At 38.8% G+C, this 24,542-nt stretch overlaps 1 protein-coding gene across 1 annotated transcript in view; it reads right to left on the reverse strand.

Annotated features, from left to right (window-relative positions):
- The window catches only part of Slc13a1 (solute carrier family 13 member 1), an 82,100-nt gene extending 58,172 nt beyond the window's left edge, over positions 1–23,928 (reverse strand). Inside the window, exons 1-2 of the mRNA XM_048450986.3 lie at positions 23,771–23,928; positions 6,574–6,702 (exon numbers count right to left, since the gene is read on the reverse strand). Coding sequence (XP_048306943.2) covers positions 6,574–6,702; positions 23,771–23,869 — 228 coding nt within the window. The 5' untranslated portion in view covers positions 23,870–23,928. The remainder of the gene's footprint in view (positions 1–6,573; positions 6,703–23,770) is intronic.
- Positions 23,929–24,542: the final 614 nt, after the last annotated feature.

The following is a 24,542-nucleotide window of genomic DNA, read 5'->3' on the forward strand; positions in this document are numbered from 1 at the left end:
TAGGAGGATAAGAAAAAAGGTTCAGATCATCCCTGATTACATAATAATTGTTGAGGCTAGCATTGGATACATGATCAGATAGACATACATACATACATACAGATAGATAGATAGATAGATAGATAGATAGATAGATAGATAGATAGATAGATAGATAGATGAAGGAAGTGTTGGTGCTTTAGAAATGACACTGACAAATATAACTATTTGGTGAGAAAAATGGATATGTCAAGTAAAATTCATGAGATTTAAAGTCTATTTACAAGATCAAGATAGCTGTATTCCTGCTCGCAAATAGAATTTCATCTAAAAATATGAAATTTTTCAATCAGAACACCTGGGTTCCTGCCTAAGCATATAATTTATCAGCTGAGAAACCCTTTCACAAATCAATAAAAAGTCATAAAAAGTAGTTCTTCACATTGACTGTGAGCTAAATAAGAATGCTTCTTAAAAATGTGCCTTGTTGGTTAAAATTAATATGATTATATAGTTCATCTTAAAATATTTATTTCTGCTGTTTTCTAAACACACTTGATACATTCTCTGGTCTTCATATTTACTGACTTAGTAGCAAATTTGACAGTCTGGTCACTGCTTCATCCTTGAAGCATTTCCTTCACTTGCAGCCTTTCTGGTTTTCCTTTTATCTCAGTAGCCTTTTCCTCTGGTCTCCTGGCCCAGTTTCTTCTGGCCATATTTTTGTTCTCTTTTGCTTTGTTCAAGACAGGATTATCCTATTTCTCTTAACATGAGCTTAAATTTGCAAGGTAGCTTAGGCAGCCCTCAAAATTGCCTCCAGAGTATTTAGATTCTAGGTTTAAGCTACCATCCATACCTGGATCCACCAACCCCTACATGTAACAGTATCCACGACTCTGCTTCAATTTTCTGCCCTTACTCCCCTACTCGATCTCATGTCAGAGACTTAAAAAAACATCTATATGCAGATGACTGTCAGGTAACTAATAACTCCAGATGAGCCCATGTCTCATGAACCCTAAACTTTTGAGCTGTATCCACATCCGTTCTCAACATCTTCGCTTAGGTACCCAATAAGCACTTCGCATGCAAACATCCAGCACTGATTCCCATATTTTAGTTCTTCTCCACAGCCAACCTGCTTCTCCCATAATGACTCCACTCTCATGGGATGCAATTCCATTTCTCTACTTGACAGACCAAAAACCCAAGATGTATTCTTGAATCTCTTCTTTCAATTATATGTCATATTTAATAAGTAGAGGAAGTCAGTTGTCTTCTTTCAAATTTCATTAACAAGATAGCCATTGTGTGTGTGCATGTGTGTGTCACAGCTCTGTTCTGAGTTACCATGGTCTCCACCTTGCTTGCAGTAGCTTGCCTGTCTTTTTTCTGCATAGGTTCTCAATGCAATAGTTCAAATTATTCTTTGAAAATCATTGTCAAGTTAAAAGTGTTACTTTTTTTTGCTCAAAATTCTCCATTAAGTTTCTACTTCCTCAATGGTAAAAGCTTACCGTGACCTTCTTTGACCATGACCACCCCAAATCTTACCATTTTGTCTCCCTGACCCCATAGCTGATATCACACTTATTTCTTTTACCACGGTATACTGGCCTTACACCCTTTGTACTGGGTGTTTCTCCCTTCAGTGGGCTTTTATCAATATGCAAATGGATAACTTACTTATCTCCAGTAACTCTTTGTTCAGATACATAGGTTGTTCTTCCTTGGTAACAAATTCCTGTTAGATTAAACAATGCTATCTAAAGTTGCTACTCCTTCTGATCTTCACTAACTTTTTGCATGATGTTTCCGTGTGTGTGTACCCGTGTATGCTGGTGCCTGTCCTTAAGCCTGCATATGTGGAGTCAAGTAGAGGATATCTGTATATTTATCACTCTCTACCTTATTTTCTGAGACAGGTTCTCTCACTGAATTTTTGGCTCAGAAACTGTGTAGATTGGCTTCCCACCATGCACCTCCTATCTTCTACCTCCCTGGAGTTGACATTATAGGCTTATGCTGTCACATCTGGCTTTTTGGTTGGGTGCTGGGCTCCAAACTTATATCCTTGAGTTTATATAACAAGCACATTAAACATTAAGGTCCTATCAATTACATTTCTAGCAAACTATTCAACTCATCTATTTATCAAATATATTATTTACTCTCTCCATTCCCCTAAAAAATAGGTAATTTTTCTCTATTTTTATTCATAAAAATTTCCCCAAATTTTATTTATTAATGTTTTCCAAGTGTCTGGCAGGCTCTACCACATAAATATTTATTGAATGACTAAGTAAATATGTGACATAAAATCTATATATGCATAGATTTTTCTTATATATTTTATTTATAAACATATTTTCAACAATACCAATACTAATATCTGTTATAGAAGATCAAATTTATCACACATGACTATGTAGATATTTAGATATAATTCAAACAGTATAAAAATTCAATAGTTGTTGGTAGTTTTCAATTACAGTAATATGCATATCAAGTTTTGGATATCCAGCACTGGCCTTAAAGTATGTAAGACTATAACTATGGGGCCAATAAAAGACATTCTTAGGGCTTTCCATTTCAATGAAGATTTTCATCTACTCAATAATTGGTTTGATATTTGGAACTCCTAATATGGGACACAATGACAGGTAGCACTCTCAAAACTGTTGATATAAAAACTCATAGGTGTTATATCAACATTTGAAAATTATTTTGCATATTTTATTTGATTGTACAACTTGACTTATCGCTTCAGGTTTCACTTACAGATGATAAAAAAGAATAATTAAGATACATGATAAAGATCATACACTTATGTAGGGCAAATATCAAATATTCAACTCATATCTATTTGACTAAATTTGTAACTGTGTCCATACAAGCTCTCGATATATGTCAAGTTAGACATTTACTTTTTAAAGTTTAATTGTCTGTTGTGGAAAAAAGATCAGAATATGAATATTTAACATTGTTATGGACCTTGGTTTATTGGTACAAATTTAAGGTCAATTGAGTTATATGTATATTTCTATTCTTATTTAAGGTATTATGTTTATACAGCTCATTTAAATGCAATGTATAATTTAAAATTATGGATTAATAGATAGTCATCTATAATATTCAAACTTGTAGTCATGTTAGTTATGTTTTCTAGATACACAGATATAAAATTCAGTTAGATAAATAATCTTCAACACTTCAAAGACCTACAGAATATAACATTTGAAAGGTTTCAAGAACAGACTTTTTTAGGCAATGAGACATGTCTGCTTCTGGCAGCACCAATTATTTCAAGAGAATGATGGGAATTGAAAAGGCTATCTATGGAGTTTTCTAGTCATTTGTGCAAGAAACTGCGCTTGCCTGAACTACTAAATAATATGCTGTATGAACTGGACATGGAGGACCCACAGAAAAATGACTGCTGAACTTGCCTAAACAATGTGAGATAGTCCTTCAGGATTTCTGCTTCACGAAAGATTCTTCCAGACATTATGCAGGACACAGAAGAAAGTGAGTGATAAACTTCCAATAGAGGTGAAACAGTCTTTCAATTTCTTGTTTCATGCAGAAAAGTCTGATGGGCCTGTAGGCCGAAGATGGATGCCCACAACATTACAGAAGAACTTTGGGTGACTGCCCAGGCAGCAAGATGTCTTTGTCAATTCTAGAGTTTTGAAGTTGCTTACAATGCATTTCCTGTTTACTTAGGTAATAGTATATCTTTCTGGGGTCTTTGATGGAGTTGAAGACAGATAGTTATAGTTATGATATTTCCTTAGTTATGATAAAAGATAAATTAGATATAAAACTGTAGATTCACGAAAAATTTTGTAACTGTAATTCTTGCTTGACACCTGTTTTGTTGCATGTAATTATACTATGTTAAATTTTAAATCTTCCTTTTTATTTACACAGAAAAGGGAAGATGATGTGGGATTCCCCTTTGTGTGCTATAAACTATTGGTTAATAAACAAGCTTCTTTGGCCTATAGTAGGGCAGAATTGATTTAGGCAGCAAAATTAAATGAATGCAGGGAGAAAGAAGGCAGAGTCAGAAAGATGCCATATAGTTGCCAAAGGAAAATGATGCCAGAACCTTACCAGTAAGCCACAACTTTGTGAAAATACACAGATTAATAGAAATGGGTTAATTTAAGATGTAAGAGCTATCGAGGAATATGCCTGAGTCATTGGCCAAACAGTGCTGTAATTAATATAGTTTGTGTGATATTTGGGTCTGGGTGGCTAGAAAACAAAACTACAGTTGTCATTTATATATCACCACTGAAATTCCTAAGGGCTTTGACTTCCTGTAAGCTCCAATTCCACTCACTAGGCAAAGGGACTCAAAGGAGTCCTGTACTGTATGCATTTCAAAAGATTGAACACACATCAGACCAGAATATAAATGGTTAATTTATTTGCCTTTGAAATACTCCAGCTATTTCTAAAATGGTCTGTTTTGGTCAGTCTACTTGCTATATTAACTATTTATTGAGTACTTACTTTGTAGCAGATTTAATGTTTACCATAGTTAGTATTGTCAATTTGATCAAATCTAGATTTATCTGGTATACAAGCCTTTGGAGATTCCAATAGGAATTTTCTAGATTAGCCCAGCCTCTTGACATATGTCAGATGGATTATCTAAATTAGGTTAGACTCTAGGCATACGTAAGATGGATTATCTAGATTGAGCTAGTGGAGGCAGAAAGACTTGCCCAGTGTGGGCTACATCACTCTATGGACTTCTATCCTAGACGGAATACAAAGGAGAAATTGTGCTGAACACTAGCATTCATTACTCTCTACTTCCTGACTACAGATATAGTTAAATTCCTGCTGACAATATTTCCTCAGAATGATTGACTCTACACCCAAACTGTGAGCCAAAGCACATTATTCCTTCCTTAATTTGCTCATGCCAGGATTCTTTACCACAGCAACAGAAAACATAGCTAATTAATTAACTGGTCTAATTTTCAGTAATGTTGACAAACTAAAGATAGTTCTGGGATGAGAAAAGAAGATAGGATGGCAGCAGTGATATTGTTAGAGGAGTTAGGTTTGACAAGAGGAGTTGTGGTCTAGAGATCATAAAGACTGGAGGTAGGGATTACATTAATTGTAACATCCAATAAATGCTGTGTGCAAAAGAAAGATGATTTGTATTTGCAGAACAGTTGTGAGGTAAAAGTTGCATGGCTCAATATAATTGAACATCAGACTTGGTTTAAATAAAACTGAATTTCTGGAAATCAAAATTGCCCCCTCTGTGAGTTACTGAAAACCTACAATCAAAAAGACATGGAGTGTTGTCATTTGTAGGACATAAATGGAGGAGATGCCTGCCCTAGATGAGAGTTGTCCCAGATCTTTTTCCACCTCTCAGACCCTAGGGTTGCTGATGATGTCAACTTTAAAAATGAAGATTTCTGAACATGTACTGCCAGTCACAGTAGTCCAACAACCATTATCTCCCACATCATGTTTTCTGTGTCTGGTTGGTCTTGCCCACCCTTCAGCATGATAGACCATTTAATAAACTTAGACTTTGGGTCTCAGATTCCTCAGAAGCTGAACCTCAGACTAGAAGTAAGAGGAATTGAAGGATAACCCTTGACACACTCACCTCCGAACCAATCATAATAAGAAAGAAGGGAAGCAAAGTCAGGATGAATGTGGAAACCCAGTATGAAAAGAGGAACAAAAGGGGTCATAAGTACAAAATGATTTTGGACCCAACAGGGGGAAGAACAATGTGAAAATGAAGTAGGAACAACTTATCTCATAGGAAGAATTTAACAAAGACTGTCCACATGAAAGATGTGTGAGTATCCAGACAATAGTGTTGGACCAAAGCAGAAGATGGAAGCAAAGGTGGATGGTACTGACTGGGTTCAACTTGTACTCCTTCCAATGAACGCTGGTACTCTAATTTAGGCAATTGTCTGCTGCCTAGAAACTGTATGGAGATAAGTGTTTTATTTTGAGGGTGTTTTGTGTATTTAAGGGAAAACTGAATCTATTTCCTTTAGATGGACACCCTTAGACTGCATAAAGGTAAAAAAAAAAAGTAGCTCTAAGCATGAATAAACTCCTCCCAGCAAGAACAAAATAGAGATACACATGAAAGTTAATTTGGCTTTATCTTCTGAAATACCAGGTTTCCGGAAAAGAAGACAGGGAAGGTTTTCTTCATTAAAAGCAGAAAGTGTCTCTTCCTTTTTGTTTGTGTGCTGTCAGTTCAAATTCTGAGGACTAGTCTGAGACTATTCAGGATGTAAATGGACGGCCCCTTTTGTTGGGAAAGAGGCACCAGATAGAAGTGTCAGCAAGAGAAGATGGACACAGTTTCTTCGACAGACACTCATGACTCAAGTTCTGCCCTCTTTGCCCCCAAAAGTAGACAAGCACGCAGAATCTCAGAGAGGGAGCACTTAGATAATTTGGGGCACTTATGAAGAACCCTTACCTCAGGATCATGGCTCCTTTTAAAAGCAACGTTTGACAAACGAAGTCACCACACACAACAAGCAATCAAATTCTGATGACATTTGAAGGAGAACTTACATGTGTGGAAGACATGATCCCAAACATTGGAAACATTAAGCCAGGCAGTAGAGCTGTGACTGACAGGGGTAAGGCTTCTGTGACCCAAAAGATGGCAACAACAAAGAGGACGTAGGCACATTCTGCTTCCTGCAAAGAATCAAGGCAAGACATCAGGTGAAAAACGAAATGAGCCCCAGAAATCACCCTTCAAATCATGAGCACATTTGCTAGATGCAGCTGAGAGAGGGAGGGGTCTGTGAAAATGTCTCTGTTGTTTAGTTACCACCAGATAGTTGTTTTTAAGGGCTTTCGAGCAGAAGTTAATAAACATGGAAACTGGAAACCTGGAAATTTTTCCGTTTTTTTTTCATATTTCTCTCTGAACAGAATATCTTAGAATCATCTTTGCTCAAATTAATTAGTGCACATGGATGTCTGTCTTCGCTCTCCTTTGGCATCTCAAATGTACTCGGAGTGTTGTTGGAATGCAGCACTAGGCAGGCTGGAGACATTTCTTCACAATACACCTTTCTTTTCTTTGAATTACTTTTCTCTTTTAGCTGCATGTGTTTGGATGGGGACTGCATTCATATTTTCTAACCAAAAGTGGGAAATGAACCTAGAAGACAAGACTTCCTGGAGTGTATCTCAGAGCAAGCACAGTGATGAGACCCGTGGCTCAGATGAACCTGAATCCAGCTTCTAAGCCTGTGAATCTGGGGGTGCGGGTTCACGGGCTTAGGAAAAACTGGCTTTTTGAGGAAGGCAGCTGAGTTGCTGTGGACAGCACAAGGAAGCTCAAAGAGAATCTTAATCTTAATGAAATCTGTTGCTTTGCTTAGCTGGAAACCAGGCTTCCGTTTTAGGGCACTAAAAGGAAATGGTGAAATTTACAACCGTTGTAACCTGTATAATTTGGTATGAGATCACCTGAAACGTGCCAAACAATCAATAAATGTTGTCAACCCCTGTATTGCTGCTTCTTGTTCTTGTGCTGTTGGCTGTCTGAGAACCCTGGGTTGCACTGGAAATTTACCGAGAGAGACTGTGTGCTAGGGTTTTGATGAGGTCTTTTCTTTAGGTCTGTACAGTATCCAGCTTCCCTCGCTATGATTCACCAGCATCAGGCTGAATCCTCTGGGCTGGGCATTGGCTCCCCAGCATCCTTTCTCTTTCAGTGAATCTAAGAGAGTCTTAATAAGCCCAGACTCTGCCACATCTTCATTGTGTTTTCTTTATAAAGGAAAAAGAATAAAGGTGTTTTGATGTTGACAGTTTTCACAGAGTCTGCCCCTGTAGTCTTGACAAACAATAAAACAGCAAAATAAAGCAGAGCCTTGACTGAATCCTTCTAAACAGCTCTAGAGAGAGTCTGTAGGCACTAGTATGGTTTAAAATGCCAGTGTATAGGGACGATTGTGTATTTTGTTTTAATGATAACCCATAGATGGCCCCCAAACTTTTCCTTACAACCTTATGCTTTCTGCCGTACTTACAAGAAGACAACATGGGCCCCTTGGCTATCATATGCTCCTGAGTTATGGCTGACCAGTCTCCGAGTGCTGTTTACTGTTCTTACACTAAGCCTCAGATCTGCCTCTCTGCCTCCCCCCACATCCATTAGAGACAAGCTTGTTCCAAGACCAGACCATCTTCTAAGAACGCAACTTGATTTCATCACTCTCTTATAAAGCTAAGATTAAAGGCCCAGATACCCTGGAAACACTCTACAGCACCCACATATAGCAGTCTGCACCAGAAAAATAAAAGAAAAAGCCAAATGAGGCTGGTGAGTTCTGGTCACCACCTCTAACCTCTGCCATGGGCTTGAAATTTTTCCCTAATAGCCCTAATCTGCTCAGATAGGACAGCTTTGATAACAGAACAACCAGCAAAATTTCACTTGCTGAATGGTTACATTTCCTGAGAGATTTTCATATTTTAGCTAATGCAGTCGTCACTTCATCAAGTAGGCACCTTTTAGTTGCTTTTTTTTATAATAATTCAGAATTTTCAACTTGTATTCAATCATCTTTCCTCTACAACCAGACTTATTCCCATACTTCTTGGCATTAATTCTTTATCTGCAAAGACGCTTGTTGAGCCAGACATGGTGGCACATACCCTTAGTCCCATCTTTTGGGAAACTAAGGAAGAATACCGTGAGACTGAAACTAGTCTGGTCTACAGAGCAAGACTGTCTCAAAATAGACAGTCTCCTTTTGAGACCCTCTTGATGTATGGATCTGATCCCCGCCTCTCACTTTGCGTCAGACTCTAACTCACAGCATTTCTCTTTCTCCAGGTTGCCTCCCAGGAAGCCTCAGGACCTCCCAAAGGGCTGTTTGATACCCACTTCTGCTCAGATTCGGGACTCTTTACCTTATTTAAAGATCTGAAGTAGCTGAAATTCTAACAGGCACATCCAGTTTGTTTGACTCACAATACTTGACTATTTATATATGTGAAAATTTGTGTATTTGTAAAAGTTAGACTCAAAATTTATAAATCAGTAGATTCTATGTTTAAAAATGCGGTGAATTTATGTTTTTAACAAGCGAGAGACTGGGTAACATTAGTATCGTGTTCTGACATGGCAACTGTTGTTCAGAAACAAAGAGGACTTACCGCTTAGGGAATGACAGCTGCTTTCTCCCTCTGCACAACACCTCTCCATGCCCTGCTCACCTGCTTAGTTAGCCTTTGCCTCAATGTCTAATTGCAAACCATTCCCTCCTCTTCTGACTTTCCTACTTGTGTCCTTATTTCAGAGTCTTTCTATTTACTCATTGGCTTTCTCTGCTTATATCCCATATAATCCATGGACCAACCAGCAATGTTGGATAATGGATTATTGGATCATTGAATCCTGGATCACCTGGGAACTTGCAAGAAATGTAGGATGCTGTCCTGATCCTGGATATACTGAAACAAGACCAGTATTTTCAAAGTAACCAAGTGATTTTTGTTGTTGGTTTTTATTAGGGTAAAGATTGAAAAGCTATCGAGTGTATGGTCACTTAGTCTTTTCTTCTTATATTTACCACTTGCTCCAGAATCTTGCTTGCAGGGAATATCCTACTGCCAGGTAAAATCCTTGGATTTATAAGCTATTTGGAAAGTTTGACAGTCTTGCAATGTGCAGTCAAAATCCTATCCCCTTCATTAAGTTTCCCCGACAACATTTGAACATCAGTTTTTCCATGTGAGTAATTCACATATAATTATGCAATGTTTCTATTGTCTCTGCTAGATAATTTTCCGTAATTTGTAGGAATTTTCCATGCTGAATGAAATTGAAATTCTAGACAAGGAGGGAACACACAGAGTCACCCTTGTCCAGGTAGAGTGAGGGAATTATTTCCCTACCTTAAGCCCACCCTCTGAAGTCTAGTAGAAGCTTGCAATCATGACAAGCATACATTTTAATTCAAATTTTGTTCCAGAGTTAGACAAGCCAGTTTGTATTATAAATTCTTGATCAGAGAGACAGAAGCCAGAGTAGTGGCTGTTTTTATCTTGTTTATATATCATGACAGAAAACACAGGAAGAAAAGACCTATTGGTCTTAGAATTATGACTATCACAGACATTGCAAAACGTCTCCAAAATCCATGGTGCCTTTTTCGAAATGCCATATGTGAAGAGAGCAAAATAAAGGCAGAGCAGGAAAGAAAAGAAGAAGGGGAGGAAGAAAAACCTACTCATGATCTTCCTCGGGACTAAAAATGCCACTTAGTTGTTCAAAAGTCTCTAGATGCCCTATTTTCCCTAAAAATATATATCGTTTATCTCAGAAAAAAAAATACACTCATCCAGAGAGAGGAGACTGTTTATTATATACTCATCAGACATTCCGTTAGATCACACGGAGACGATGCCCTGTCCCATAGCCTAGGGCGCTTGCCTGTGCATTTTTCCTGCCCACTCTTGGCTGCCTCTACCTTTTCCTACCACAGGTAGATTCTCTCCCATTAAGGATGATGGAAGTGTTATGGGAAGACACTGTTCCTTTACAGTAAAATCATCAAGGTGCTAAAGTTTTGGAGCAATCTATTTTTCAAAGAGCCCCCAAATTTCTAAAATATTTAGAACAGTCAAAAAATTACATAACAGATATGGTTGTTTATTATATTGAACAAGTATGGATGTTGTCACATTTACTTAATACTTTAAAATGTAAAACACTTCTGTGAAAAACTGGTCAGTGTCCCTCTTTTGTATTCTTCCCTGTACTTACCCCCCAGATTTGCCCTGTCTGGCATGAAGTTTGTCACCTTCCATCAGTGTTTTTGTGATTTTTGCTATATAGAGATTATTAATATTTCCTTCTGCTCCTCCTCCTTCTCCTCTCCATCTTTGGTTTTCAAAGGTAGGACTTCTTTGTGTAAAAGCTCTGGCTGTCCTGGAACTTGCTTTGTAGACCAGTCCGACATTGAGCCCATACAGATCCTGTGACTCTATATCCCAAGTGCTGGTCTTAAAGGTGTGCACCACTACCCTGCAAGACCGTTAAATTTTAATAACTATGTTTTCTTTTCTTTGTGTGTGGTGTCTGCATTTGTGCAGAGTTGGTTATGAGTACACTTGCCTGTGCAGACAGGTGTAGGGTCAAAGGTTCCTGTTAGAATGTCTTTCTCTTCCCTATTTCTTGACAGTCTCTTAGTGAACCCAGACCTCGATATTTTGGCTAACCTGGCTGGCTGGTGAGCCATGGCATCCTCCTGTCTCCACCTCCCAGCACAGGATTTACAGAAACACACCACCACACCTGGCTTTCACATGAGTGCTGGAGACCCAAACTCAGATACTCACACTTGTGCAGTGAACTTTACACCTACAGTGCCATCTCTCTAGCCCCAACATGCACGTTTAAAATTAAATAATGTTTTATCTGTGTATCATTTTATGATTTTTTCATTCACATTTTACATTGCAAAGGCATATATTTTGTCAAGTATAACTATTGTTAAAATCCTTTTTTAAGTAGATCAAATTTTCCTGTTAAAGTATATATTAGCATTTGTGCATACAGCTTCCTAACTCTCCCTAATTTTTCAATACTATATGGCTGTGAACATCTCTGTACCTAAGCTCCATATGGATATAGGAAAAAGATTTTCAGTCCTAGAAGAGAAAGCAAGTAGCAAAATTTCTAGGTGGAAAAGCTTATTTAAACATTATTAGGTATGTTTATTTTCTAGAAAGAAGGTTATACTAATTTATGGTATTGTTGTTAATATGACAATGTAAAAAAAAAATCTCAACCCCCTGCCTTATTGCTTCTTTTCCATATTGTTTCTTACAATATTATCATTCTTTTTAATTTCTATGGTTTTTCAGAAAGGTTTCTGACCTATATTGGTAAAAATTTATTTTTCTCAAACTTTCTTTAATAGGCTGAGCTTTACCTGAAATATAAGAATCGTAGTTTCCTGCTAGGCCTTCATGTACTTCTCCCAGTGGTCCATACCCTATGTGTCTTTCTGTTTTCCACTGTTACAGTGGAATACCCAAGACTAGTGGTCTACTTTAGGAGACCATGGTTACCCTTTTTCTTGGTACTACAGTGGGGGAAGTTCATATAAACCAGAGGTTAGGGAGAGCCCAGTCTTGCCCTTTTCTATAACTTACTCTCATGGGAACTAAGAGTCCCACAGAACTATTAGTCCTTCAAGATGACTTTACCCTTGGTATTCTCAACTACTAGTCTTCACTTCTTTTTTTTTTTTTTTTAGTAATTTTATTAAATTATAAAAAGTTTCCATTTACGCCCCTCCTCCCAACGCCCTCCCACTCCCCCCTCCCTCTCCTCCTCCCTCTTTGTCCCCAAGGGAAGTCAGGGTCTCCTGCCCTGTGGGAAGTCCAAGTTCCTCCCCCCTCACTCCAGGTCCAGGAAGGTGAGCATCCAAACAGACTGGATCCCAAAAATCCAGTATATGCAGAGGAAACCAGTCCCAGTGTCATTGTCAATGGCTTCTCGGAAAGACTGCAGGCCAGCCACATTCAGAAAATCCGGCCACATTCAGAGAATCTGGTTGGATCACATGCTCGTTCAGTCACGGTCCATCTGGCCTTGGTAAACTCTCATTAGATCCGACCCCTTGTATCAGTGGGTGATAGTATTCCTCGCAGTCCTTCGTCATTTTCTTCCTCCTTAAAATGTTTTCACTTCTCAATGTCATCACACTGGGGCCAACCTTTCAACATATGAGCCCCAGAAAGTCACACTCAATCCAGGTCTCAACCCAAACAATTGCTTATTGCCCTGTTAACCAATCTTCCTTCACCACAGGTGCCTGTTTTGTATCCACAGCTGAGCTTAACTCTCTTGTCCTCTGACTACACAGCTAGATAATGTACCTGCTTTGCTCTTCCTGACTGTAATGTAGTTTAGCCCCCAACAAATCGTTCTGTGCATGGTACCCACTCCTCTCTTGCTAGCACTACATTATGATACCCTGGCCCAGAGGATGCTCAAATTCAGATTGGAACCTCTGCTACGGTTTCCTGAGCATCCTCTTAGAGGACCCAGAGCTCAACATTTGGGCTAGCCAAATGAATGATCATGATTGTCTGTTTCTAGAAATTCCTATCTAGCCAACCCAGAGTCACTCTTCTCCTTCTTGAATTCCCTCACATGTCTGTAGCCACTGTACCAGGCCCTTTCTCTTCCAATTCCTCTCAATAGAAGTCTGGTGGGGCAATTGTGGTGACCATTAGGGAGACATTAGTATTTGATGTAAGTAGATATTTCTTATATCAGAAAAAGATAACTCTTGGAGGCTAAAATAACCATACTAAAGGAAATAACCTACCTGCTACTGTTGACATCCAAAGTTTTCCTGCTCTTTTATTGACTGCTGGGGGTCATAGTTTTAGATAATACTATTATTCTTAGCTCTTCTTTGATATTCTGGAAGGATATTGTTCTTGAGATTTTCCTCCTGTTGTTGGTGGGTAGATGATTCTTGTCAAATACTTAAGAAACCTAGAGCAAAGTTGACTAACCCAAGAAGCTTATTTTTCCCTTGATTTGTTCTCCTGATTGGCCTCATGACCTCCAGAACATTTAACACTCTCATTCACAGCCCTTGGAGCAAGATCACCTCACTTTTCAATATCTATTCCTTAATATTTGACAGACCACTCGGGTACATTTTCATGTGCTGGAAGACTGGAGTATTGATCCCTTGAGGTCAGAATGTAGAATTAGTATACCTTGAAAAAATCTAAAATTAATAATGGACCTGAGACCAATTCAAATGACTTGTAGGGCTGTTATTACCTTATATTTTGCTACCAATCTTTCTGTAAAGGGGCAAAGGGATTTTTGGGTCACAAGGCAAACAGAGCACAGATTAGAAAAACAAACTCACCCTAAGAATGTCATAAGTTCCCTTTATAAAAGAAACACCTGCCAAAGTACCCCAGCGTACTTAGGCATAAGAAAAAAATAGTCTTCCTAATCAGTGCATCTCCTGGCTGAACCTGAACGATGACATTGTCATGCTCTTGTTATTCATCTTACTGTGTGTGATGTTGTCACAATAAATTGCTTGCAATAGTATGTAAGATTCATCTTTGGTGAGAACTGAATTCAACCAAAACACAGACGTATCCCTGGGGAAGTTGGTTACCAAGGATGACTCAAAACCCCCAACACACTTCTGATTTTTTATTTGTTTTTGTTGTTTTCAATTTCTAGGACTACTTTTATTCATGTCTAACATACCTACCTAGGAGTTTTAACAGTCATGCATTCTTACTGATACTTCTATATTATTTTTACATTTGTAGCACATGCGTTCTCTTTTTTTTTTTACTTTCATTCTTCATAGTCCCCATCAGTTGCTTACAGTTAACTGTAGTCTGAAATATTAAATGAAAAAAACTGGCAAGTTTATTTTTCATGAAATAGGTTTAATTTTGGTAGGTTGTTAACTCCTATAGTTAACATTTTTATTAAATTTATCCAATTATTTTATATCCCAATGGCAGTTTTCCCTCTGTCTTCTTCTTCCATTCACTCCCTCACCCATCTCTAATTCATTCTTCCTCTTTTGCTGTTAAGAAAGGGGCAGGCCTCCCAGGAGTGAAAAAAAAAAACATGGCATATCAAGTTGGGGTTAGGTAGAAATCTGGTGCATGGCAAATTTTCACAAATCTACAAGGATGACCCTAGCTAAAACTTCTAGCAATAGTGGGTAGGTTGTCTTAACTGGCCAACAACCAGAGAGCCTGCATGGGATCAGCGTAGGCCCTCTACAAATGCGCATCAGTTGTGTAGCTTGGTCTACTTGTGGAATTCGTAACAGTGGGAGTTGGATCTGTTCCTAACACTTTGGTTGGCTTTTGGGAGCCTATTCCTCATACTAGGTTTCCTTGCCCCACCTTAATACAAAGGGAGGAGATTGATCCTACCTTAACTTGAAATACCATGCTTTATATTTCTATTTTTAAAAATACTCTCCTCATATATGTATTCTTTTGCTAAATTCCTAATTATTTTTATTGCAGTTAGGATGTGGTCACTTGTATATTGATTTCTGTAGTCTTTTTTATTGTAATACATTAATTTTTTGAGCTTTTCAAATGTATCCTGAGTAGGAATTGTTATATTTATTTATATACTTTTAATCTTTTTAATTAAAATATAATTGCAGTCTTCTCTCCTTCCCATTCTTCCCTCCAATCCTCTGCACCTGCCTCCCGCATAACATTTTGTTATCACTCAACTTCATGGCCTCTATTTCTTTAATTTTTGTTGCATTTATCAACATACTGATATATTCCTGAATATATCAGTACTACCGGCAATCCATCTACAGCACAATTCCTGCACCTAAGGCTTGGGGTTCATAGCAGAAGAAGTGGAACGATTGTAAGATACAGAAAGTTTGCTATGACATTTTTATCTTGTTGAAAAGTCAAAGAAGCTACATCCATGAAGTCTCATCAACATGGCTGTCTAATCAGTATCTGAACAAGCAAGATGACAATAGACATGTTTACATGAGAAATGGGAAAGATCATGGTGCTTCAACCTAGACAAAGATTTACAGGCAACCAAGGAATGCTGAAAACAGGAGGAATTGTCTTCCCTGTGGAAGAGCCCTCAAATTGGTTTCCAGTACCAAGTGGTCAGCCCTAAAGTCACACACACACAAAGGACTTTATAATTGCTTTATTTCTGTGCTTTTTCTTTCTATATTTATATTCCCACCATAGGAGTTTCCCTTTTGATCTCCATTAGTCCTTTGATAAGATCCTGTCATCTGAGAGTCCTAATTCTGCTAAGGATGACCCAAATGGGATGGTTGACTAAGTAAGAGAGCTGATGTGTGGTTCTTCTTGGCCTGGGGAACTGGCAGTGTCTGTTTCCCATGGACTAAAAGCAACTGTCAATCTTACTCTCCTTGTCTTTCATGGGTTTGACAATATCTCTTTAGCCCTTAGTTTCCTGGTGTTGACCTAGATCTGACTCTAGTATTATTGGTGGAAACTCTTGACCATGGGTCCTTTATTGGTAATCTCCTATTATGCTTAATGATTTATTTTGATGCTTACAAAAAACAGTTGTTGTCCATTCTCATACAAGGTCCATTAGCATAGAAATCTCTGTCACTTTACCTTGTCCCTCTTTGGTGTAGGAGGTACTTCTGTTTATGTGTTGCTTTCATTGGTTAATTAATAAAGAAACTGTTTTGGCCTGATAGGGAAGAACTTAGGTAGGCAGAGAAGACAGAACTGAATGCTGGGAAGCAGAGTCACAGAGAAAACCATCATGGACCTGCCAGAGTCAGACATGCTGAATCTTTCCTGGTAAGCCACAACCTCGTGGTGATATAGAGATTATTAGAAATGGGTTAAATTAAGATGTGAGCCAATAAGAGGCTAGAGCTAATGGGCCAAGCAGTAATTTAATTGATACAGTTTCTGTGTGATTATTTCAGGTGTAAACTAGCTGGGCAGCCAAGACAGAACAAGGGCCCTCTCTCAACTTCTTTTTTTCCTCTCTTCTTCTTGCTTGGCACCAGAGACAGTGACTCTACCCAAGCTGAGATTATGTCTTTCCATTTCCCCCCAGAGTCCTCATCTCTCTAAGCAAAAAACAATATGACCAAAATATTTATGTGCAGAGGTGAAGTCCTCACAGCTTATGTTCTCCCATGTTCTCAGTCCCGATTTAAGAGCATCTTAATCCTGTTTTGTCTCATTCACTGTAGCTAAGAGCAGCCAAGGCAAGTGGAGGGATGACATTGCAATTTGCATTTTTCCCCTTTCACAAAGTTCTGTCATGTTATCTTGCTACTAGGTTCAAAAAATTCACTTTGGTTCTCTTTCCAATGAGGGCTCCAGATGGGATTGAAATATACATTCTCTTTTAAAATATCTTTTTTTCATTCCTTCTATTTTTAAATGACACATACTGATAACTGGTGAGTACTTTGGCTGATGGTGGGGTCCTTAATATGAGTTAGAGAGTTCTTCTCCTTCCATCAGATCTTGAGGAAGGCAGACCCTCCAAGGTCTCACTCATGACAACTGATTTCCTGAAGAGAACACAAAGCAATTACAAAGGTAGGGGAATCATGCATCCTGAGTCTGTGTGCTACAAAGAAAGCATTCTTACTGGCAAAGACTGAAGGAGCTTCACATGGTTTCTGACACACCTGTCCCACAGCAGTGGCTGTAGCTCAAAGCCCGGTCCATATTAATCAAAATGCTTAATATACTTTAAAAGTTCCCTGTCTTAAAAGATGGAAGGTATGAAGCTCAACTATAGAGTTAAGGAAAATTCGTAAGCGTCTCTTGTTACGTTTTAGACTTAAAATGGATAGCAGGGACCTGCGATTGGAGGTCCCACTATGCCACATGAGGAATATTTTTAAATTCCCCTTTTCATTCACTCTTAATACCTAGATAACACCCTAAAGACATAACTTTCATCTCACCTAACCCTCACACCACTGAATTGGAAATAACCAAAGTTGTGCATTCTATGCAAAAAAGAATGCAACCCAAAAATTGCTATCAGAATCACCCAATGATTTTGCTAATGATGCCCAGAATCTAATTTTGCTAATGATTTACAAAAGAATCTGAAGTGAACCTACAGAAGCTAATCTATAGAAAATACTTGAAACTTTTTATGAAGAGAATCCTCTTCACATTAAAGATGAGGAAATGGGCAGAGGGTAGCATGTTAAAATCTCTTAGAAAAGTTATCAAAATTATCTAAGTAAAGAAAGACAGGTAAGGCTAAACCATGGCCAGTATCCATACATTTCAAAAGCTTAAAGCAACTGATCTGTGTTTCTTGACACCTTAAAACTCCATCATGGGTCAAGGTTCTGGTGCAAGCCACAACTACAGGCCCAGAGAAGCTGCATCTCAATGAACACTTGCATGATTTTAAATGTGAAAACGACGGCTTAATTCTAAATGAGCATATCTTGTCAAGATCTGATAGAAACACTATTCAATAGTAATATTATTTCCTAACAAAGTGTACTTTAATAGAAGAAAATGTCATAGTGCTCTAATACCTTGCATGTTAATTTAATTTAAAAAATTAAAAAACATAATGTCTAGACCTGAGCCTACGGGTCAGACATATTCCTGTTTTACCCATGCTTTGGTCTGTCTCTTCACTACTTTTTTCTCCATGTTAGAAGCTCTCTCCTCCCATCAACATCTTTCACCTTATAGCTCATGGGAAAAGTGATTTCTCTTGTTAGGTATAACTTAAATCTCAAATCCTTTTGCCACATGAGAAAATTTATCAGCTCACTCAACATTGGCATGTACTATCGATGTGACTAGTCCTGCATTTGAGGCTAGAGGACACAAGTTAGCAATCTGCATGGTTCTCCAAGAGCATTTACAGTCTGTAGAGGAAAGGGAACTGACACATGGAAGACTACAACAGGGCCAATGCAGCTATGGTTAAAACAAGAATAGTCATAATGATTCTCAATCTGCACCAGTCTAAGCCCGTCTTCTCAAAGATGGCAGGACAAAGGGGAAGAGCATTCCAGGAAGAGATTGCAGCATGGGCAAAGGGAAAGGACAGGAATATTCATTGGTACCCGCGGGATTACACATAGTGACTGTGGAAGCTAGGTTTGGGAGGTCATTAGGATAAAAAGATCCTTGGCTGGATTCAGCTTGTATTTTTAAGTCAGTACTCAGGAAAGACTGTTGGAAGAAGGAGTGTGAAAAGATGGTATATGACAAATAAGGATGAAGACTGTCCTCTCAAGGAAGGTACAATAAAACTGGAGAATGGGAGGAAGATGGGCAGAGAGAGGGAGATCTAGACGGTAAGACAACATACTCAGTAATGCAAGAGTGACGGAGTGGGTAAAGCATCCCAGAGGACATGGGTGGTAGTGGGACTCGTATTGTATCATGACTCTCCCACTCTCTTCTTCCTTTGACTCTATCTTGCTGTAAAATCCTTTTCAAAAGAACAAAAACCTCAAAACATAGGTACCCAAAAAGAAAACTGAAATGTGACCAGCACTGTACAATCCATCATCTTGTAAATGTTTCTCAGTACCCCTATGATTGTTTCCCTGTCTCTTTATTGGGAAAAAGGTTCCTAGCTGGTGCATCAGCTAGATGGAGTGAGGCATACTTCGGAGAAATGCACCTAACATTATATATGATTGCTCATATATAATATATGAGCAGAATAATACATGCTTGCTCAGATGTTCCCTACTGCTTCTGAAACCATCTAGGCTTGTTTATCTATTTGCTTATCTATAGAGATGGTGTCTAGTGAAGCACAAACTGATCTTAACCTTGGCCTCTGGTCCTCCTGCCTCTACTTACCAAGGACTGGGATTATAGGCATGGGCTACCACACCTTGTATACACAGCGCTGAGCCTTGACCTCAGGATTTCATGAATGATAAACGAACACTGCACTGATTGAGCTATGTCTTTATCTGGGCTTCCTTTTAATAGTTGTTTGTTTGTTGCTTGTTTCATAAATAGTAATACCAAGAGAAACCAAAACACTGTAAAAATAAGAATGAAAATAAAACTGAACACGTACTGAAAAGATTAAAATTAGCGAAGTTCTAGAAATAGTCAAAAACAAATACAGTTACATGGAGAATATAAGTGAAACTGTGGCACACTGCCTAGGTCAGTGCTAACAGACTTCTGTATGGGAATAGTTAGGGAATTTCTCCTCTAAAGTGAGAAAAAAAATTACAGGTGCGGGACAATGGTCTATATTCTGTCAATAATGTTTTAAATAAATGCTGATTGCCCAGTAGCCAGGCAGGAAGTATAGGTGGGACAACCAGACAGAAAGTAGAGGCGGGTCACTGAGAACAGAATTCAGCAAAGAAGGAAGCTCCCTCTACAGTCCTGTCTAGACTCAGAAGAAGCAAGATGTGACTATGTCACTGAAAGAGATACTGAGCCATGTGGCTAACACAGATAATAATGGGCTAATGTAAGTTATAAGAGTTAATAAGAAGCCTGAGCTAATGGGTCAATAATTATGATTAATGTAAACCTCTGTGTGATTTCTTTGAGACTTAATGACTGCTGGAATCAGGTAGAACAGAAACCACACACAAGAATTTACTGTGACTATTTAATTCAAATAAATAGCAGTTGCATTAGAAGTTTGTTTACTGATCAGTAGCAACTAATTTATGAAGAAACCTTTGTGTTTAGATGAGAATTTAAAAATGTTTCTGGTACTTCGGATTCATAAAAAGATATAATTTATCGAAGGAGCACTGACAGAAATGCATTGGAATTAAACTTACCATTATGGAAACAATAAAGATGCAGAGATTCACTTGTAATTAAAATTACTGGTCAGTCAAAGGACTCAGACAAGTGTTGTTTGGAAACACAAGCAACCAGATTATGGCAAGCTCTTTACTGGTTTTTCTTTCTATTTTTACTCTGTAATTTTGAGTGAATGAATAAAAGTAATAGCTTGGTAAAAAATTAATCTGGTCTTCTGTTTAGCCTATATCAAGAAGCTTTAGGTCTAAGACGCAATCTTCTTCCTTATAAACTACCTTTCTAATCAAAGCATTGAAAAACATGGACCTGAGTTCTCATGCGACAAGATGGCATGAAGATATCAACCCAATGTCATGACTCAGAGTGAACCCTGGAAGGGAAAGAGTCATCATAACCTGACAAGCAGATGTAACCATGTGATACAGCTGGGACTCTGTGACATTAGGTCATGGCACACACCTAGTTCATTGCTTCATTTCTCAAAAGACCTTTCCCCGCTACTGGGAATCAATGCCCTTCTTCTATCTGAAGTTTCTAAAGGCATAATGCTAGTTAAGGAAATGGTTAGAATAAGCCTCCTTTGCTCTTTGACTTATTGGAGGCATTATCATGTTTAGAACTGCCTGAGCTGTTGATAAATGATTAACAATCCACAGGGAATAAACCTTCAAGAACACAAAATTGAGAAGAGTCCAAAACACCTGCTAACACTTGAATTCTGAGTTTTGACAAAACCCATGTTCAAAACAAGCTTCTGGGATTTTGTTGCATTCAGCGTCTGAGCACAGATTCCCTTCAGATGTAAAAGGAGAGCTCTGGCATGTCAGCCATCGTCTGTTGGTTTGTTAGAAGGTTAAATATAATGATTTGAGCAAAGCATTTGGAAGAATGCCTGGACCGGAGGAATGCTCTACAGAGATGTCTTTTCTTCTTCCCTCTTAAAGTTGCTTAAAAATTCTCTGAGGGTCCCTTTGTTGATAATACTTGTTCTACTGTAGATGGAGTTGAGATGGGGGGCAAGGCCAGTGCCTAAAAGCACCAGTAACCAGTAGAAGAATCAAAATACCAGCCAATATTCATTGCTTCTTGGTTCTGTGTCACAGCGATCCATTGTTTTTTTTAAAGACAAATGTGGGCTTTGTTTTGCTTGAATTTTTCTGTTAGCTTACTGCTGTGTCTCTCCAAGTGCAGGCTCACTTACCTCAGTAACAAAAATGTTACCAGTAAATCAATGCACATCCTTGTCAGTGTAAGCCTCTGTCAAGTCTCATACGAACGCCTGCTTTCATTTCAAGAGCTAAAATAATGCTCTTTTAAGTTTAGTTAGCAGTTAGTTAATAATAAAATATCTATTCAAAATATTCAAAAACTAAAATTCTGCTTTTGTGCGAGGAAAATTTTCCCCATTGACCTTAAATGAATTTTAACAAACGAGTTGATGAGAAGGAAACACAGAGGGACACACGCATAAGGACAGAGTGCTTCTGGGCTCGCAGTGGACTTGGACTAATGCATAGATGTAATATACTCTTATCATTCCATGTTTGGAAAAGAAAAAAAAAATCAATGAGTACATTTCTCTGCAATAATGTACTTTCCAGTTAGTGAACCATGAATTCACACTATTGCCTTTTATTTATGGATTTGTTTTCTTTCTCAGTGAGTTTATATTTATTTTCCAAAAAAAATATGGTTGGTAATTAGCATGAGATTCATCTGTACATCGGAGAAACAGCACAGAAGATGTGCGGTCATGGCATAAAAATTGACTTTAGTTTAATTTCCTGTGTTCTCTGCAGTAAGTCAGACCCGATGTTGAGACTAAGACAGAAATGTTCCAGTATGGCAAGCACCCTGTGTGAATCAAAACGCTCCCTTGAGAAGATTCTGACCCATCAGGAAATTCATAGGATCAGGGGGCTTAGAAGAGGTTATTATTCACACTAGATAGAACGACAGACTTGCAGACGTGATGGGGAGGAGCTAAATTCCAGCCCTGTTTGTGTGAGTCAATTCTGTTGTCCGGTTTGTCCCCTGGGGTCACACAGCTGCCTAGTCTCAGGGGTGGAAATCAAGTATAGGGAGCTGCAATTGAAAGATAAAGATCTTGCCTGGCAGAGGACCACCCAGAGCTATGGAGCAGAAGCAGTTCCTCCGCTGACTTTGTAGGTAGAGAGAGCGTCGGCTGAACATAAAACACTCTATTACTGCCTATGAACTTCTTTTGAGATTTCTTGGTAGGTGGCTAAGACTTGTGAGAGGAGCCGGAGTGCCCACTGTGAGGCAGGTACTTATTCCGTTTTATTAATCCAACAGCACTCATGAGAAAAGAGCATCGGGTAGACTCTCTTCCACTGAGTGGAGGGACTGCATGCCCCAGGAGGCAAGAATTGAGCTAGCTGTCCAGGCCACACAGGAAGGGAGACTGGGAGGCCCTTGCTTCCTGTTCATTTCATCCTCACAACAAGCCTGCTACGATTCCACTCTTATGAGAAAACAGAAGCACAGGGAGGTTATGTAAGTCGTTCAGGTCACACAGCTTGCAAGCGCTAAATATGGCATCTCAAGCAGAGTGCCTCTCTTGAGCACCTGTTCTCCTACCACCGAACCACACTTGTGCCTGGCACAGAGAAGGTGCTCCGCTCACTGTTTGCTAGTTCAGATCACGTCACCAAAACACGGGAAATTCATTGAGTTTAATATTCTGGACTTAATAGACTGATTCTTTTCAAAAGCAACCCAAAAGATATTCATAAGCACACCGAAGTAAGTACACTAAACTCTGAAATATCAAAGCATGGTACAATGATTTATTACATTTTCTGATTAACCTGGAGAACAACTTCACATTTTTGATGTCTCTAGTCTAGGAGAAAATTAAATTTCTGGGAAGCTTCGTGGCTGACTCTAGACCCTGTGCTGCCAATTGTTCTGCCCAGGGCTGTCTAACCCGCAGCCCACAGGCCTCCTGTATCCTAGAATATCTATGAATACAGCACAGTACATTTGCAGATGACAAGAGCGTCATGTCACAGTGTCACAAGAATAGACATCCCTGATAGTCTTTTATAGAGAGATTTATGATTGCCTATTCTCAGGGGGAAGAAAATGTTATCCACGATGCTCCTCATTGGTTGATAACTTGAAAGATCAGCTCTAAAGGGCTGTGTTTCTTTTGTGCTTCCTTTCATCTAGTTGACAAGTGGAAAACAATTCTTGTTGATTGCTATACTTAATTATTCCAGTTAATAATGCTGAGAAGCCAATAAGACTAACTATTGAAAACAAAGAAAATAGGCAAAATATGACACGTAGCGAAACACAAACTATTCCCGTTCGTTCAGCTTTTAACCAGACCGTCATCAATATTGAAGGACAACCTAAATAGCTCAATAAATGTGCCAGTCTGAGCTCCAGGCGCACTTACCTTGGTGCGGACAACGAGAGGGAGTGGCAATAAAAGGAGAACACAGAGAATCACAAGGATAAAGCGGCGATAGACCAAAACAAAATTGAGGAGTTTCATCGTCCTGAGCAGGTACTTTCAATCGTGTGTCCTCTTCACCCTCCGGCAGATGTTAAATAACCAGCTTGGATTAATAATTTTCTACCTGATCATCTTTACTCACTGCCTCAGCCCGAGCGGTGTTAGTTAAAATTAAAACTCATTTTTATTGTTTTACTATCACAATTAAAAAAGGGAGATAAGCCCAAGAGTGCTTGAGGACTCAAAGACCATTTGCTTATGTGATTTGTAAAAGGGAATACTAGTTCCTTTTCTCTTTCTTAGTGCACAGTAACTGGACTGTAGCCTGGAACGACCAGGGGAAGGTAAGATCATAACGTTAACTGAGAGTGTTCACTCTCAATCCTTGCTGCCCCCTTGGAGGACTCCTGGCTTCTCCTAGCTGGAGCTGTCACCCTTGTGATCCCTTCAGTATCCCTCCGTAGACTGTCTCCAGAGCCGTGCCCAAGAATGCCTACTCAGTGTCTAAGGTGAAACAGCAACTCCAACAGCAGCGATTTCAGCGCGGGACTGAGTAAACGAAAGGGTGTTAGGTGCTGGCGAGGTTTCCTGGGGCTTCCCAGGTCATGTACCCAGTCAGCATTCTAAAACAGTGATAACAATTTTTTTTCTTTCACTTTGAACGCGTGATAATCCATGGCTCTTAGAGATCCTAATACCCCTTTTGGGTAAG

This window comes from Myodes glareolus, chromosome 25 (assembly GCF_982192425.1).
Source record: "Myodes glareolus chromosome 25, mMyoGla1.1, whole genome shotgun sequence".
Lineage (NCBI taxonomy): Eukaryota > Metazoa > Chordata > Mammalia > Rodentia > Cricetidae > Myodes > Myodes glareolus.